Source organism: Hevea brasiliensis, chromosome 2 (assembly GCF_030052815.1).
Source record: "Hevea brasiliensis isolate MT/VB/25A 57/8 chromosome 2, ASM3005281v1, whole genome shotgun sequence".
Lineage (NCBI taxonomy): Eukaryota > Viridiplantae > Streptophyta > Magnoliopsida > Malpighiales > Euphorbiaceae > Hevea > Hevea brasiliensis.
In genome coordinates, this window is record NC_079494.1 from 8617889 (window position 1) to 8636031 (window position 18143).

The 18143-nt window shown below is 33.9% G+C and overlaps 2 protein-coding genes across 5 annotated transcripts; one reads left to right on the forward strand and one right to left on the reverse strand.

The window, feature by feature from the left end:
- The first annotated feature begins 1923 nt into the window (after positions 1 to 1923).
- Positions 1924 to 14058, forward strand: LOC110651028 (kinesin-like protein KIN-4A). Of its 3 annotated transcripts, none has more exons than XM_058133692.1 (26): positions 1924 to 2472; positions 3848 to 3994; positions 4096 to 4245; positions 4498 to 4751; positions 5648 to 5835; positions 5922 to 6046; positions 6501 to 6537; positions 6683 to 6774; positions 6904 to 7014; positions 7164 to 7277; positions 7435 to 7528; positions 7682 to 7794; positions 8232 to 8330; positions 8421 to 8534; positions 8636 to 8752; positions 8867 to 8947; positions 9285 to 9356; positions 9833 to 9926; positions 10178 to 10209; positions 10293 to 10390; positions 10479 to 10577; positions 10732 to 10953; positions 11868 to 12030; positions 12690 to 12860; positions 12945 to 13271; positions 13586 to 14058. In XM_058133692.1, the coding sequence occupies exons 1-25, from the start codon at positions 2347 to 2349 to the stop codon at positions 13155 to 13157; spliced, it is 3126 nt and encodes a 1041-aa protein (XP_057989675.1). In that variant the 5' UTR covers positions 1924 to 2346; the 3' UTR covers positions 13158 to 13271; positions 13586 to 14058. The 3 variants fall into 3 exon arrangements, with proteins under 3 accessions (XP_057989675.1, XP_057989670.1, XP_057989678.1); XM_058133687.1 differs by having other exon boundaries at positions 12945 to 13254; XM_058133695.1 differs by lacking the exons at positions 1924 to 2472; positions 3848 to 3994; positions 4498 to 4751 and having other exon boundaries at positions 4104 to 4245; positions 12945 to 13254.
- Positions 14059 to 15105: 1047 nt separating this feature from the next.
- Positions 15106 to 17525, reverse strand: LOC110651030 (uncharacterized). 2 transcript variants are annotated; one of them, XM_021806221.2, is made up of 2 exons: positions 17110 to 17525; positions 15106 to 15656 (listed from the first exon to the last, which is right to left on the reverse strand). In XM_021806221.2, exons 1-2 carry the CDS (start codon positions 17275 to 17277, stop codon positions 15297 to 15299), a joined length of 528 nt encoding a protein of 175 aa, XP_021661913.2. In that variant the 5' UTR covers positions 17278 to 17525; the 3' UTR covers positions 15106 to 15296. The 2 variants fall into 2 exon arrangements, with proteins under 2 accessions (XP_021661913.2, XP_021661914.2); XM_021806222.2 differs by having other exon boundaries at positions 15106 to 15666; positions 17110 to 17342.
- Positions 17526 to 18143: the final 618 nt, after the last annotated feature.

An 18143-nucleotide genomic window follows, 5' to 3' on the forward strand; every position in this document is an offset into this window, starting at 1 on the left:
ATTGTAAAGGGTTTAAATTATTGAAAATATATATGTATAAATTTTTTTCCTATCACACAATTTATCTCCTAATATAGGTAGAAAATTTTATTTAAAATTGTTAATAGAAATAGTAGCATTATCAAAATCAAATAAAAATTTTTTAGATGAAAAATTCATTTAAAATATTTTTAATTAATCTAATAATATTATGAATTACATATTTATTATTAAAAACTTTAAAGTAGAAAATTCTTTATATATATATAAAGAACTTGTGATATGAGACGATACAGGATTAGTATATTTGAGAGACTGAAGATTTTTTATTGAAGGAAGAGACTGAGAATAAAGAATAAAAAATATTTTTAAATAAAAAAAATAAATTATTATTGAAATTTTATAAATAATGTAAGTATAAAATTAAAATGTAAAAAATTTAAATCATTTAAAATCGTAAGATCCCCAATAAGTTGAAAGGAAAATTTTACCGTACAGCCATACGACCGACTATGTTATATGATAGTGCGTGTTGGGCACTGAAAAAGTCCTATGCATCTAAGATAAGAATTGCAGAGATGAGAATGTTAAGGTGGATGAGTGGCCATACTAGACTAGATAAAGTCCATAATGAGAGTATTAAAGAAAAGGTAGGAGTAGTGCCAATTGAAGATAAGTTGAGATAAGGGAGATTAAGGGCCTGTTTGGATTAATTGTTAAATACAAGATAATTAGTGATATTGTTAGCCGATAGCGATAGCGATAAGCGATGATAATTTTTATATTAAGTGTTTGGTAAAATTATATTTAGTCATATTGTTAATATGTGAAATGACTAATAAGGGTATATATCATATAATTTATTTTATTATTTAAATAAATATAAAATTATAAATTTATTACATTATATTATTTATTTTATTATTAAATTAAATATATAATTATTAAATTAATATATTATATTATTTAAATAAATATATAGTTATTAATCTTTTATATTATATCATTTATTTTATTATTGAAATAAGAAAATAATTATTTTTTAAGATAATTAAATAATTTTAAAAATATAGATAAAATAATAAAATAATTATTATTGTTAATAGAAAAATTTATAATTAATTTTAAGTTTTTGGATATAAATAAATATTTTATATTTTATGTTATTAATAAAAAATATTTTAACAAAGTTGAAATAAATTAATTAAAATATTAAAATTACAAATAAAAAAATAAAAATATTAATAATATTAATTTTCAAGTTAAATAAAAAAGGATAATATGGTCAAAATAAAAAATAAAACCAGATCAGCTATCAGCTGATGAGAAACAGCTCTAAAAATAGAACTGATACAAACTGCAGCTGATGGGTATCATATCAGTTGTCATCAGCGCTATCAGCTCTATTTTTTTAAACTTGCCAAACACCACAATTTACCTGTTTGGGTGCCTATCAGCTGCACCCAATAGATAAACCAAACACCCCCTAAGGTGGTTTGATCATGTGAAGCGTAAACATACGGAGACTCAGTTAGACAAGTAGAGCACATTAGGTTAGAGGATGAAAAAAAAAAGGTAGACCTAAATTAACTTGGAGGAGAGTAGTATAATATGATCTAGAAGTATTTATGAGAATTTAACCCAAAATCGTTTAAAGTGGAGAAAGCGAATTCATATAGCCGACCCCAAATTTTTGAGATAAAAGTTGAGTTGAGTTGAGTTGAGTGTTCTTCAAAAATAATCTTCGCAAATAAAGAACATTATCATACCATACATTATGAAATCATAAAAATCATCGCCCAAACAAAGTGAGAGTTTTAATAAGTGAGTAGATAACAAAAAGTGCTTAAATAATTTTATGATGATTAATAGATATGATAAAATGGTTATATTACATCCATCTTAAAATATATAAGACTCCTACAACCGTCATAACGGTGGAGCAAATGGACGGGAGGCGGAGTGGACAAGGGCCCATCAAGAGGGCAAAATGGGAAAGAGTGGCCTGAAAGTTTTACCAGCGCAGCTGTCTGGGCTGGTCTGTGCGGTGCAGTGAAGCCTAAGGAAAATGAAGCTGGTGGTTGTCTTAGCAGAGCAGTTACCTTATTACTTCTACTTCTTCTAATATCCTGTCCTTTGCCGCTATTTCCCCAACTACCCTTTCCCTTTTTCTCTCTGTCAAAGACAAACATTGTGCGAGCTTAGCTCACCTTCTCTCTTGGGCTACTATTGCTGTTGCATTATCACTTTCTTGTCCCAAAATTCCCCATTTTCTCAGACATTCAGAACGGTTTATTTTCTCTAATAACACTCTTCTGTTAACTTTTCTCCAATTTCTTGCTCTTAATCTCCCTCATTTTCTTCTCTATGGATCCTCCTACATCCACAGAGGATTGTTGTGTCAAAGTTGCAGTTCATGTCAGGCCCCTCATCGGCGATGAACGGGCTCAAGGTTGTAAAGATTGTGTCACTTTAGTCTCTGGAAAGCCTCAGGTACATTCTCACACAAGAATGTCAGACTTCACTGTTTCTCAACTTAATGGGAAACGAAAGAAAAAATAAATAAAATAAAATAAAATAAAAAGGGTCTGGGTTGCTTTAGTCTTCTAGTGCTTTTCAATGGATAATTCTATCGAGTAATGTTGTTTTAGTTTTGTTTGCTGTGATGAGGTGAATTAGCGAGTCTTTGGAGATCTGGATCTTAGAGTTGGTTTAAATGCTTGTTTTTGTTAAAATGGGAAACCTGGGAGTCGTGCAATGTTTCACTTGAAACTGTGTTTTCACAATCTGAGTTTGGATCAGAAGCTAAGTCAGTGCCTGGCATTTCGTATAATTGAGCTGCGTAAGCTGTAAATGAGGAAAATATATGGAATTAAGTAGAGTTTGAATGATTATCTGAAGGGTTTATTTCTCAATTTAGAGACAGAATGGATGCATTTCCTCTTAGCATCCCACTTCTAGAATTGTTTAAATATGGTGTTTGTTTGCATTTTCGGAAATCTCTTCAAGAATCAGTCACTTCTGCAACTCTTTTTTTTTTTTTTTTTTTCCTTTTCAATTCTATAGAAAATCAAATTGACTGGATGAACACATCCTTCTGAAATTTGACAGGTTTTATTATAGAAAATAACTGCTAGAATTTCTGTTTAGCTTCGCGCCAACTCCTTTTTTTTTCATTATATTCTTCGAAAAATGGTAATTCTATTAACTAAGTCGCCTGCTGGCGTCAGTGGTTGCATCTTTCGTGTTTGGTTAATAATTTGCTGAGTAGATTCAGATATGTTCTGTTTGCTCTGTTTTATTTCCTACTAAATTCCAGTATCAGCTAATTTTATAGTAAGACCTGTTCAACGCTTCTACATTATTTGGAAATCATGCCAAGTGAAAAAAAAAAAAAAAATTCCATACTTTCTTTTATGCTCACATTTCAAGTTGCAAATTTCTGCCTGTAGTTTGAGTTGAGACCCATTCTATCAGTATTAAGCTCTGGCAATAGTAGGATTATCTAAAATGTTTCCCTAGTTTTAGATGCCAATTTTAGTCAATTATTCCTATTTTCAACCATAAATGAAATATATAATTGTCTGATGATATGGTAATATGAAGATGTAAATCACATTAATGGTCACCTTCTGTATTTATCTCATCCTTAATGGATGATTCATGTGTTTTTCTTTTGTTATCCTTTCCTTTATTCTCTCATGGGTGTCTTGCAATGATCATAGTTATGGAGAATTTTCAACTTCTCTAGTCACCATCCACTTTTAGACACTGTGGAATACCAAATCCTTCTATAGATGATACATTAGATATGTTCTTCTTAAAATTTGTGTGCCCAGTTCATACGTTTGTTGTGCCTATGGTGCAGGTACAGATAGGCACACATTCATTCACTTTTGATCATGTCTATGGGAACAGTGGTTCCCCCTCATCTGCCATTTTTGAAGAATGTATTGCCCCATTGGTTGATGGCTTATTCCAAGGATATAATGCAACAGTTCTTGCTTATGGTCAGGTAAAGCTTTTATCTACCATAGGAAACTTGTTCAAGCGGAAGAAATATTACATATGCAATTCAGTTTTCATTTCGTTATTGTCATTTTTTATCTGTTACAGACAGGTTCTGGGAAGACATACACAATGGGCACTGGCTTCAAAGATGCTTGCCATACAGGAATAATTCCTCAAGTCATGAACGTTTTGTTTAGCAAGATTGAAACTTTAAAGCATCAAACAGAATTCCAGCTGCATGTTTCTTTCATAGAGGTACATTGAACTCTTCCAAACCCACCCCCTCTCATTTTCCTTCTGAAATTAGTATAATCTTTTGTTATGTGTGCTTGCATAGAATTTCAAACCTAGGTTGCAAAAATGTTTTAGTGATTCGATTAGAAACAATGAGATCTAAATTTGTTAAGTGTTTATGTACTCTCCAATTGCTGGGTTCTAACATGTGGGCATCTAAATTTGTATAGAATTTCTATAGAGTTATCTAATTAAATGATTTACGTGTGAAAGATTCTTAAAGAGGAAGTACGTGATTTGCTGGTTCTCACTTCTTTAAACAAGTTGGATACTGCAAATGGGCACACGGGAAAAGTAAATGTCCCTGGGAAACCACCAATACAAATTCGTGAAACATCAAATGGTGTTATAACACTAGCAGGATCTACTGAAGTTAGTGTTAGTACGCCTAAGGAAATGGCAGCTTGCCTAGAACAAGGATCATTGAGCAGGGCAACAGGGAGTACAAACATGAACAATCAGTCAAGGTAGATTATGCATCTTACAATCACTAAATATTTATCGATATCCCCAAATTAAAGTATAGGGAAGTTCTTGCCTACACCCGGTTCATCATGGACTCAAGATACAAACATGTGGGACTCATGTATTTAATAGGTGGGTCCCACCATACATATTGTGTGTTGGATCCACGGTGGACCGGGTCTAGGCAAGAAAAACCATAAGTACGATGCTGTCTTATAGGGTATTCTCATCATATGGGATAACTTTCCTAAAAAGAAATTTCATTTATCTAAACTCCAACTGTCTTGATTGTGTACAGTATGCACTGGAATAGTGGGGATAGAGTTTATATTAAACTAATTCATTCAGATCTAGCTAGGGCCTGTTACTATACTGAAATTACATTCTCATTACCTGGAAAATAATTCATCAGCAAGCATTTTTTCCCTTTATGAGAGAAAATTAAATGGATGGTTTTTTGTTTCCTATCAGTTGAGTTAGAAATAATTGCTTAAAATAGGGTTTATACTATTTTTTTAATTCCTTATATTTCGTTGAGGAAAGGGGTATTTGTTATAGGCCTTTGCTTCCAGTAATTTTAGAAGATTACATGCACGAGATCGCTGCTGAAATTAAGACTCTTAGTGGGCTGGAAATGAAATAACAAAAGAGAAAGAAAAGAATAAGAAGTCTTATGATCTTTAAATGTGCAAGAGTAGAAATATTATGGGTTAGAAATATTGTTTCGTGGTCTAATAAAAGGTTTAGTACTGAACTCTTGTTATGTTATGTTATATGGAAATATTTTGGGTTACCAAGCTAGTTTGAAGGCATTACATCTAAATAAATTCTTACTATTGAAACTGGAGTAGTTATCACTGCCTTAAGTTACATAATTCTTGTGAATTTGTTTATACAGTCGTTCACATGCAATCTTCACTATCACATTAGAGCAAATGCATAAACTCAATCCTTTGCTCCCCGGTGATAGCAGTCCTAATGAGGGTATGAATGAAGAATATCTGTGTGCCAAGCTGCATTTAGTAGATCTTGCTGGATCAGAGCGAGCTAAAAGAACAGGTTCTGATGGTTTGCGTTTTAAAGAAGGTTGGTGGCATTGGCTATAACTTTCTGCATATGAATTCACCTTTTGGTTGTAACATGATATGTGAACAGTTTTACGTTCTAAACAGGAGTTCACATCAACAAGGGCCTTCTTGCACTTGGTAATGTTATTAGTGCACTAGGTGATGAAAAAAAGCGCAAAGAAGGTGTTCATGTTCCTTACCGTGACAGTAAACTGACTCGGCTTTTGCAGGTATCACACTCAAGGAAATCTGAATCCCATGTCTGAAGGACCCTTTTGTAGTTAGTATAATCTGCAGCAGTGGTAAAAATGTCAAGAATTTTAGGTTTTGATCAGAAGTTCCTATTAAGAAATACTTCAAGTCAGTTCCTTAATCTGCCTGCCAATTGCCAACTGCTAAATGCTAAATGTGACATTTAGCATTTGAACAGACATTTGGAATAACAAATGGTTACTTAGTCCAAAAGATGTAAACAATATGAACCATCTGCAATACCTATTGCCATTGGTATCAAACAAATTCCTGTTCATCCCAATTATTGATCTAATGACTCACAGCTAAGCATTGTCCTGCACCTAGTTAATTGTCACTTGAGCATTTTGATAATTTGAACTTGAGCTTATTATCCTTCACTTTTAAGAATTGGTTTTTCAATTTTAAATTTCCTATACTTATGCATGGCAGGACTCACTTGGTGGTAACAGTAAAACTGTTATGATAGGTAAGTTTGCATGCTTCTCTTTATCAACCTTCTATCCCCTTGTTCTATTCCATTTCAAGCCCTATGTTTTTTCCCTTGGGATCATCTTGTTGTCATTTCAATAATTTTTTTCTTCTAACATCGTGCAAATTTCTCCCTCTTCCAGCTTGCATTAGTCCTGCTGATATTAATGCCGAGGAAACCCTTAACACTCTAAAGTACGCAAATCGTGCTCGCAATATCCAAAATAAGCCTGTCGTAAGTTTTCATCATAAATTCTTATTTAATTCCATTTTCCTTTTCTCTCTTTCCTCCATGCTGGTAAAGATATAATGCTGTCAACAAAGTGACATGCATGAAGTTTTTTTTCCTTTTTATTTTTGACAGGTAAATAGGGATCCCATGTCAATTGAGATGCTAAGGATGCGCCAACAACTAGAGCATTTGCAGGCTGAACTTTGTGCCCGAGGAGGAGGTTCTTCTTCAGATGAAGTTCAGGTATCTGGTTTCTATAAATTTGTACCCCGTGTTTTCGGTCAGTAACTAGAATAAACTTCAGAATTCATGCAATTGCAAGTATTTCAAGGAAAGATTTCTTTTGCTTGATTGAAAGATTATCCAACTTCTCTAATAATCTATTTGAGTAGGTTCTCAAGGAAAGAATTGCTTGGCTTGAAGCTGCAAATGAGGATCTTTGCCGAAAGCTTCATGAATACCGCAGCAGATGTGCTGCAGTAGACCAATGTGAAACAGATACTCAAGTATGTGATAGATATTCTTATATATTCTTTATGATTTTCTCCTTTCACTTATATGGCACACTTGGACTGAATTTGTACATGCAAATGATTGTTATATGAAGTGTAGGCTTTATCAGTGATAATCTATGTATGTGAATCTGAAACTCTTTTTTTAAAGGATGGTAGCACCTGTTATGTTAAAGGCAATGGGGTTAAAAGGAGTCTTCATAGTATAGAATCAACAGATTATCAAATGGGAGAAACCATCTCAGGTAAACTCCTACTTTCTACTACTTGCTCTTATATCCTTGTTGGTTTCTGGCAGGTGCGTTTTGCCCTTAGCCTTTTTTCTTTTTGGCTGATCCAATTCAGTTTTACTTTGGTTGTGACAATTTTATTTGAACTCTAACTGCTAATTTTGGCAGGTGATTCTAAGGAAATAGATGAAGAGGTAGAGAAAGAGTGGGAGCACACCTTTCTGCAGAATACAATGGACAAGGAGTTGCATGAATTGAACAGGCGTTTGGAGGAGAAAGAAGTAAATATTTTTCTTGTTTCATGGTGATACATGCTTGTTTCTGAAGTTGCATTCCAACCTGAAAAATTCTACACCCGTACTTCACAAGATTATTTTCTGTGCATTTTTACTAATGAAGTCTTGTATCAAAGAAATGTTTAATTATTCATCATGCTAGAAAATCACGCAAGGTGGTTTTCATGATCAAGTATAAGCAGACAAATACTTGGAATGTTTTTAAGTACATTTGCCAAATATATAAATCCGCTTTATTCTATATATATTCAGAATTTCAGATTGGCATTCTTTGTATCAAAAACCTTTTGTATAATTATATAGTCATTATCTGTTTAGTAATTTGTTTCCATATTGCCTATAATGCATCTGCTAATAGGCACTCTTATCAATCACATAACAGGATCTTGTTTTTTATATTTTTCCTTTTGCTGTCTGAGCAGTCTGAGATGAAACTTTTTGGAGGGGTTGACACTGCAGTTCTCAAGCAACACTTTGGCCAAAAAATTATGGAACTAGAGGATGAAAAGAAAGCTGTGCAGGTTAAAAAGAAATCTCTTAAATTTTAATAGCTTATTCGTTGAGAGAGCGACAGAAAAATATTTCATTTATTTATGTAAATGTTACTGCAGCAAGAGAGGGATCGTTTGTTGGCTGAAATTGAAAATCTCTCGGCTACTTCTGATGGGCAGACACAAAAAATGCAAGATATCCATGCCCAGAAATTGAAAGCACTTGAGACGCAGGTGACCATGCTTAAGCCAACGCTTGTGTTTTCCAATTTAAGGAAAAAGATTCTCATAATAATGTTCAAATCATAAGCAATCTTCAAAATTTGGCATACCAGATTCTCGATCTTAAGAAAAAACAAGAGAACCAGGTGCAGCTTTTAAAGCAAAAACAGAAGAGTGATGAAGCAGCGAAGAGATTACAGGATGAAATTCAATCTATAAAGGCACAAAAGGTAAAGCATTGGTCAGTGTTTCACCCTTTTATGGATCTCTGCGTTAATTATTTCTGCTGTATGTGTTGCTATTTTTTTTTTTTTTTTTAATTCCCTTCTATTCTGAGCTTGTAGGTTCAATTGCAACATAAGATCAAACAAGAGGCAGAACAGTTTCGACAGTGGAAAGCCTCTCGGGAAAAGGAACTGCTGCAGGTGCTTGTCCTTTCTCTTGTTAGGCAATTGCTATTTCACCCCTTGTATATTCTTGATCTCATAGGAATTGATGTAGAGAGAACTGGTTATCAATTAAAGCAAATAAATATGATTTCTATGTTAAAGAAATTACCCATATACTCACGAGATAGCAGCATCCTATAAAATTTGGATTTCAATATAAAACTTGTTTGAAAATTACAGCATTGTTCTTATAAATGCAATTATTTCCTTGAGTGCCATTCTTCTTTTTTCTTTTATACCTGCATATTGTTATTGACTTTTCAATATTGTTCATGTATGTATCCCCTCTGTTTATAATAAATTTGCTATGCAGTTGCGAAGGGAAGGGAGAAGAAATGAATATGAAAGGCATAAGCTACAAGCTTTAAACCAGCGCCAAAAAATGGTGAGCCCAATACTTTAATACTTTTTGCATTGCACGTTTGAAATAACACAATACTTAATGTGGGAAGAAGTTGAAACTTCAATACCATAAGGTTCCAAAATTTACAGTTTCTTTCTGACATGAACTCCCATTCGGTTGGTTATGCCATTTTAATGGATATAATTTCTCCTAATATGGCTGCTTGAGCCTATTCTTGATCACATGTTCTGCCTCCAGTGCTTTTGGATGCTGCTGGGAGATTTATGTTTTCTTACTTTAGATGACATCTCAAACTCTTTTAAGAACAATTGCAATAATTTCTCCAATGAGAAAATAGAAAAAAATTACTCTTTTCATGTCCAGAAATCTGAGTCAACATTTAGGTATTGGATCTCTTAGGATAAACAAGTTTTTTTGGTCTATTGAAATCACCACTACTTCATGCGTAACATAAACAATTTGTAGCAGTTAATCAGAACCGTCCTTTTTTTTTTCAGGTTCTTCAGAGAAAGACAGAAGAGGCTGCAATGGCCACTAAGAGGTTGAAGGAGTTGCTTGAAGCCCGTAAATCTACTGCCCGTGACAAGTCAGGTTTTTTTATTATTTTCAGTTGTATGATATCCTTAAGGCTGCTGATCTGGACATCCCATGTTTTCAATACATGTCCACTCATTTGGGTCATAAATATATTCAACATTTTTCATCATCAATACTTATGAAATCAATATCAGTTACTAAATGCCTTCTGCTAGATTTATTTTCTTTTTTGAAAGCATGGGGTGTTCGCTTGGTGGCTCTTTTCCCTTTTTATATCAAATTGCTAATAGCATGCCATCTTCCAGCTATTGCCAATGGAAATGGAACAAATGGACAGGTAATGGTCTTTTCTCTCCTTGATCAAGTTCAATTGGATATCATTGTCTTCCATTGTCAATTTAATATAACGTGCATATGCAGAGCAATGAGAAATCCTTACAACATTGGCTTGATCAAGAGCTAGAAGTCATGGTGAATGTGCATGAAGTTCGTTTTGAATATGAGAAACAAAGCCAAGTGTATGTAATTAATCCTACATTTAGCAACTCCATGTGTTGCTTATGACCATGTCTTATTGTTCTAAGTTGCTCATGTTGCAATCTACAGACGAGCTGCACTTGCAGAAGAGTTAGCTGTGTTGAAGCAAGTAGATGAGTTTGCCTCAAAGGGCCTATGCCCTCCAAGAGGAAAGAATGGATTTGCTAGGTATAAGCTCTGAAAAAATAGTTACTGTTAATTATCCACACTTCTTCCCTTTCTATGGCCTATAATCAATAAATTTGATAGCATCAAACAGATAGAAGAGAAACCTTTTTAATAAATGTCACAATTTCTTGAAGCATTTTCCATGCTTTTTCAGGGCTTCTTCCATGTCTCCAAATGCAAGACTGTCCAGAATATCTTCACTTGAGAACATGTTAAGCATATCATCTAATTCACTTGTTGCAATGGCTTCACAACTTTCAGAAGCAGAAGAACGGGAACGTGCATTCACCAACCGTGGACGTTGGAATCAGCTACGTTCAATGGGAGATGCGAAGAACTTGCTTCAGTATATGTTCAATTCTCTGGCAGATGCAAGGTGCCTTCTCAACAATGTTGTTCTGAATTATATAATCTTTATTATGTTCTGGAATTTCATTCAGTTGTCTTTCCAGTTTCTGAATGCATCTTGAATGTTGTATCAGTCAGAACTTGCTCAATGTGGCAGAAATATTCAGAAAGTAACTGTAGTCTTTGGTGTACAGTGCAAAATAGAAAAAGTTTACAATGTAAATGCCTGAATGAAGACTAAGAAGATAGTAAGATGAAAACTGCTCATTCATCCAAATATTATAAATAAACCACTCTGATATTACTAATCATATTTTTGCATTAAGGGGCAGGGTTTGAATGCCTCTTTCCACTTGCTATATTGCTGCATCCCTAAAACTGCTGTGCTTGAAATTGTATGAAATTTCTTTGGACCATTACCAGGGAGCGATTTTGCTCACATATTAGAGGAGCTGCAGTTTTGTAGCTGAAACAAGTCCCACTTTTCTTGTTTTCTTTTTCACTATGCCTTCATCCCTGCCCTGCAGCCACCTTCAACACAATCCCCCCCCTTCACTCTAAACCTTCTCTCTTTTAAGGTATCTCCCTGACCTTAATCCTTTACCGTTGGAAATCAATAATTCTAAGCTTTCCACAAAGGTTAAACAAATAAAGACGCTGGTTAAATTATGTCTTTGATTATTTGTGCCAAGTATACAGGAAGGACAAATCTGTGGATTTGCATGCAAAAAAGCGATTCCCTTTAACTCCTTACAAGATCACTGAATTGTATTATATATAGAAGAGTTTGATTTGTACAATGATTATTAACGTAGAATACATAATCCTACAAGAGTTAAATCTGCATAATGCAGTCTATATGAACATAATCTCTATTACTTTGAACTATGTTGGTTTGTACAAATTGTTCACCTTCTCAACTGATTTGCACTTTATGAACAGGTGTCATACATGGGAAAAGGAAATGGAAATCAAGGAAATGAAGGAACAATTTAAAGAACTTGTAGGTCTCTTGAGACAAAGTGAGGTGCAAAGAAAGGAATTGGAGGAGGAGTTAAAATTGAGAGAGCAAGCTGTTTCAATTGCTTTGGCTACATCAGCTACGGTAAGACATGTCAGTTTGTTCAAACACTTTCTCATCCAACATAACTTCCAGATATTACATTGAATCTCTTAGAACCATTGGAGGGCAAGCAGACAATGAAAATTGGATTGAGGATGCTCCAAAATCTGTACTTAACATCCTAAGATGGTTAAAGTCCTAGTAAAGGATCTTAAGGCAACTTCTTTGCAACTCTTTGAGCTTTAGAATTTATCCTTGGTAATGAATTGCACAAGTATGTGTTGAACCTATATAGAATAGGACAAAATTTTTAGTGAAAGACATTCTATAAATTTCTTCTTAGTCTTTCTATTTTGTGAGTGCACTCTTAAGCTTGATTTGAATGATAGAGATTGCTAGGACATGGAGTTCTCTCATCAAATGCGTTCTTACAAAGGATTACTTGCATTATTTTGAAACTGAAAACCTTAAACAATAATCCCTTCTTTTGGTCTAAAAAATTTGTCCTAGGAAAGAATAGCTGATGTTGCATTCTTCATCCTTTCAAGGAAATGGAATCTCTATTTGCAAGTATGAAATAATATGGAGCCTTTTGATGTTCCTTAACTAGTTTATCTAGCTATCTTGAATCCTTTCTTGATTTGCTCAGCATTGATTATCTTCAATGATATTGAAAAGACAATCATTTATCAATTCTGCAGGCTTGCAATGAACAGGGGAACTCCCACGATTCACTGAAACATCTTGCTGATGATCTGAGCGGTCCCTTGTCTCCAATGTCTGTACCAGCACAGAAACAGCTAAAATATACACCTGGTATTGCTAATGGTCCAGTCGGAGAGTCAGCAGCATTTATGGATCAGACTAGAAAGGTTAGATTCCTTCTTCTTTCACTTTAGGATTCAGGCCACCTTGTTACTTGGCTAAGATAGTAATAGGATGTGTTGTTAGCGCAGATGGTACCACTTGGGCTGTTGTCAATGAGAAAATTAGCAATTGTGGGACAAGGTGGGAAGCTATGGAGGTGGAAAAGAAGTCATCACCAGTGGCTTTTGCAATTCAAATGGAAGTGGCAGAAGCCATGGAGACTGTCAGAATTGATCAGGCACAGTGATGAAACCATCATAAGGGCAAAGCATCGTTCACATGCTCTGCCACATGTAGTCTGATGTTTTGTGCTTACCAGATTATTCTTGCCCAATACTCAACTTTGACCTTTAAGTATGATCCCAACCATGCCACAGAGTGCGCCTACAACAAATGGAGGTAAACTTCTGTGCAAGGTTATCTTCGCACTCTTTTCTTTTCTTCTACTTCCCTTTTTCTCCTCTCTTTCATAATAGTTTGTGTCTGTTGCAATCACTAGATCAGGACTGTAAAATGTATCTAGACAATCACCGAGGAAATAGGCTTTCTTCATTGGGTTAGCCAGATTTAACACAAATTGCCCACATAGAATTGGGAAACTGCAGCTGAATAAATTGACTTCCAGCCCTGGTGGTCAAATTGACTTACTAGAAAAATGGCTAGCAAGGCTCAGTCTTACATATCAATTTAACTTTCTTAACATCCAATGATCCTTGACACATCATTTCAGGGATTATGCCTTTCCACTGTGTGCTGTGCTGGAAGTGACTGTTGTGGAGCTCTGCTTATAGCTGTCTTGGATGAGCTGATTTTGAAAAAGTTAGGTTTGAAATCTTAGAATTTTTTGCTGTGATCTGTACATTCGAGGAGCTTCTTGTAAAGGAGTGTTGATGGTGCCAATGATTCACCCAAATATTACAAGAAGATATCCAGAAGCCTGAGATGGTGTTAGCAGTGATACAATGTTAACGAATATCTTGCTCTAGGTTCATGATGCTTTGGTATATAATATATGCTCTGTCAATAACGACACTTTGGGGGAAGAAAACCATCCTATCAAATGTATAAACAAGGTCCATTATTTTTTCCTTTCTTTTCTTTTCTTTTCTTTTTCCCAATTGTAAGTTTCCTGGCTAATTTGTTCCAATGTTTTATTATGTGTGGACACAATATTGATTATACTGAAAGGATTGAATACTAGCATTTTTCTGTCTGTTTAAAAAGAAAAAGAACCTTGTAGATGATTTACATTTTCTCTGATAGCAGTGATTGTACGTCAAAATACGTGGTTTTTGTTCACCCTGTATTTTTATTCTACGAAATTACACTACCATAGAGTTATCATTTGAAGAGAGTTGCATTTACTAATTCCGCGGATATTTAGTGTGTAGCCAGAAGTGCACTACAATTATATGGAATATATGATAGCGGCCGGTAACATTAAGGCAACATTAGTTCTTTCAGAGTTGCACATAATGCATAGCCTAACTTGGTATATAAGTTAAAGGCATATTACTCAGAGTCATGTTTAGGTACCACTCTCAATCCCTACTTAAAAAAAAATGCAGAGAACAGTGACTTGGAGGGAAATTTTTCTACAAGGCACCAAAAAGTTAAAAAAAGCTTAACGCAGAAATATTACGAGAAGTTGAAAACTTGTCTTGTTATCACCAAAGACGATTGTCTTTCCTTCTGGCCCTGTGTTTTTTTGTGCCATCAACCTCTACTTTCAAGGAAAGCATACTAAGGAACATCATTAGCAAAGAGAACAAACACAAGACACACAACAAGGTTACTTATATTCTGCATGTTTTCTATTTCAACAGTAAGAAAATGCCTACCGGGGTTTGAAAACTCCCATGCCATTTTCCAACGTTGTCCATGGGCATCATCTCCTTAAAATATGGTTCAAAAGAGGGAGAGATTTTTGGATTGAAGCTACTTCCATTTTAAATTTATTTCCAACGCGTACTAAAAACAAGAATATTATTATTATTATTATTACTATTATTATTATTATTTTTGGGGGGAGGGGGGGTGGGGGTTTTGGGTGGGTCAGTGGGATGAATACCATCAGAAAAGAACTACCATCAACATGAATACAAGATTACATACAAATAGTGATCTGACCCATGTAATTATCTTATGACTTAGATTCTTCTATATTAAAACACTATAACAAGGATACATTGTAGAACTATTGTAACAAGGAAGCGGATTTTTTCTTTTTCCATCAACCCAATTTTGACCTATGAGGGGCCCGTGCACCCTTCTTCAAGCAGTTGAAGTTTTGACTGATGATAATGATCACATCTGGCACATTGGATGATGAAAATACCCTTTCATCAAGGGCATTGTGTAGTCAAATGTAGTAGGGCAACAGTAAGCAAATCAAGCATTTCAAGGAGCACTACAGATATTCAATTCTATATTCCTGCACATCAGAGTTGGCAACACCAGTAGGCATAGTGCTCGTCTCTGCGATGGTTACTAACAAGACCTCCACACTGCAAACAGATGAAGTTGCTTCCATCTGAGAACGCATCCAACACAATTTGCATCCTACCAGTGTCCGCAAGTATAGAGTTTGCATGAACATCTAACGATGGGCCACCTACATTAAGTGGTAATGGTTCAACTTCAGAAGGCTGCACTTCAGCAATTGCACACTCAGCAAACACAGCAGCAAGTTGATCAATGGCGGTGTTCTCTTGCAGCCTGTTTCTATACAGTTCACGAGCATGATTCAGGGACTGAAACACAGCCTCATCTCCACCTTTGGTACGTATTGCCACAACAACCTGTTCCAATCTTCCAATCATTACATTTAAAATATGTTCAGAGACCTTTGAACTTTGTGTACTATGCACTTTCATTACAAATATTCTCATGAAAACATCAGTGAAAATTCTGTAGCATGTGACATGAACAAACAATCTTATGAAAATATGGAGTCAGCAAATTATTAAGAATACCCCAAGTGACGTAAACATGCACTCACCAAAAATAATAATAATAACTACGCAAAAGAAAACCATCATCTTTCCTATAGTCATAATGCTATCATCCCAATGGTTTTGGAAAGAGAGAACAAAAAGGAAAATTATTTAAATGCTTTCCAAGTTATTAATCATTTTGCTATCCTATTCCTCGTTGTTCCAAAAGAAAGCTGTTCATTTACTATGATTTTAAGATAGATAAATAGTGCCACCCCAAATTTCAAAGAAATCAGATATGAAAAAGACCTAAAAGGGGAAACCATAACCCCTTATGACCAAGGGACTCACCATTGCCCATGGTTATGCCACACTAAGGCCTTGCTTTTCTCCTGTTCTAAGAGATTCCAATAAAGGCATTGGCAGAATTTATTTCGTATTATAAGATGATTGATAATGAAATCGAGCCTTCTTTAAAGAAGCTTACTAGTACCGCAACAAATATACACAATCCCATAGCCTCACGCTATTGTAGCCCTCCAAAGACTGCCAATTTACTCTTTAAGAAATACTTTTCAAGCTAGTTAGGAAAAATAAACAGTCTTTTACCCTTGGTTTGGATTCAGGGAAATGGAGAGAAGAGGCTTTAAATTCTCTTATTGGGCATCAAATAGAAGATAGAATTGAAGAGGAATGAAGAGAAATGAGGAAAAATTTTAACCCAAAATATTTCTCACCAAATCAGTGGAAACTGAGAAAATGATTGTTAAAATACTTAAAGAAAGAAAATAAAGGTATAATAGAGAAATGCAATTCTTTCCTATTCTAATATACTATCCAAACTTTCTTTTCTTTTCTCTTCATTTTCCTAATTTAATTTCTCTCCATTTCCCCTACCAATTAAAGATCCAAACAAAGGGTTAACGCACATACATACAAACACAATTAAATTATCTTGTGATATCTAATTTTAATTCAGGAAATACAATTAGCAAGCGAAATAATAGTGTTGCAAAGTGATGGTGAAATGGGGATTGAGGCATTGGGTTTGTGATCCGTCAAGACTTCCCAAATTGAATCAAAGAATATAATTAAGCTTTCAGTGTATTCCTCTTCCAACTTGCTTTTCATTTCATTTTTAATTTGGGAAATTCAACAAGAAGATTAATTTAAACAGATAAACACCATATTTTCTTCATGACCATTTGGTCAAGAGAAATAAATAAATAAATAAATCAAACCCTAAAGAGAATGCGAAAACGAACAAATCATTAGAAAATTATAAAAGAAAGAAAACCCAGAAAGAAAAAGTAATTACCGCTTGGAGAGCCTGAGAAGGTTTACCCTCGTTAATGAGCTGACGAGCCAATGTGAGCATCTCTTTGACGACATCGTTGGCGACTTGGTGAGGTACAGCCGCCGAAGTCAAAGTCAAAGTCTCTGTATCCGTCATCTGGGTGTCCTTACCGTCCATGGCATCTGGCATTCCAAGCGAACTTCTTATTAGATTTGAATATGCCACGTATCATAAGTTGGTTATGTGGGTGTCTCTTTCAGTTTCTTCTTCTTCTTCTGCTTCTGCTTCTCCTCTTTTGTTGAAATAAAAATTCAGAAATGGCTCAATAGATATTTTAGGTTTCTGATAATTGATCCTGATAACCAGACGATTCCAGCAAATTCCACCTCTCTCTTTTGGAAGCTCCTGCTTCAATGGACTCTCTTTCCTTAGTGGGCTTCACTTATTTCAGAATGGGCTAAGGCATAAATAAACTTAATAAAATAATGCAGAAATGATAAAAAAAAAATTCAAACTTTACATATTTTTATAATTTTATTATGAATTTTTTAAAAAAATAAATTATAATTTAGTATATAAAATTTAATTATTTTTTTTATCAAAAGATTTGATTAAATTTATAATTTTAAAATAAAGTAATTTAATCTTTTATATTTTAATAAATCTATAAATTAATTTTAATCATTAAAATTTTAATCAAATTACTATTAATTCTAGTAAAAATATCAAAATAACATTAATTATATTTTCGATTTAAATATAATTTAATTTTTAAAATTTTATTTTACAAAAAATTTAATTCATGAGATTTAATTAAACTTATAACTTAATTTCTGTAATATTAAAATTAAGCATGTAATATTAAAATTAAGCAGTTTAATTATTGATACTTTAATAAATCTAAAAATTAGTTATATAATTATAATTATTATTAATTTTCTATTAAATTTAGTGAAAATAATTAAAATAACTTTAATTTTATTTTTAATATGAAAATAATTTAATTTTTAATATTTTATTTTATTAATAATTTACTTTCTTATTCATATTTTATT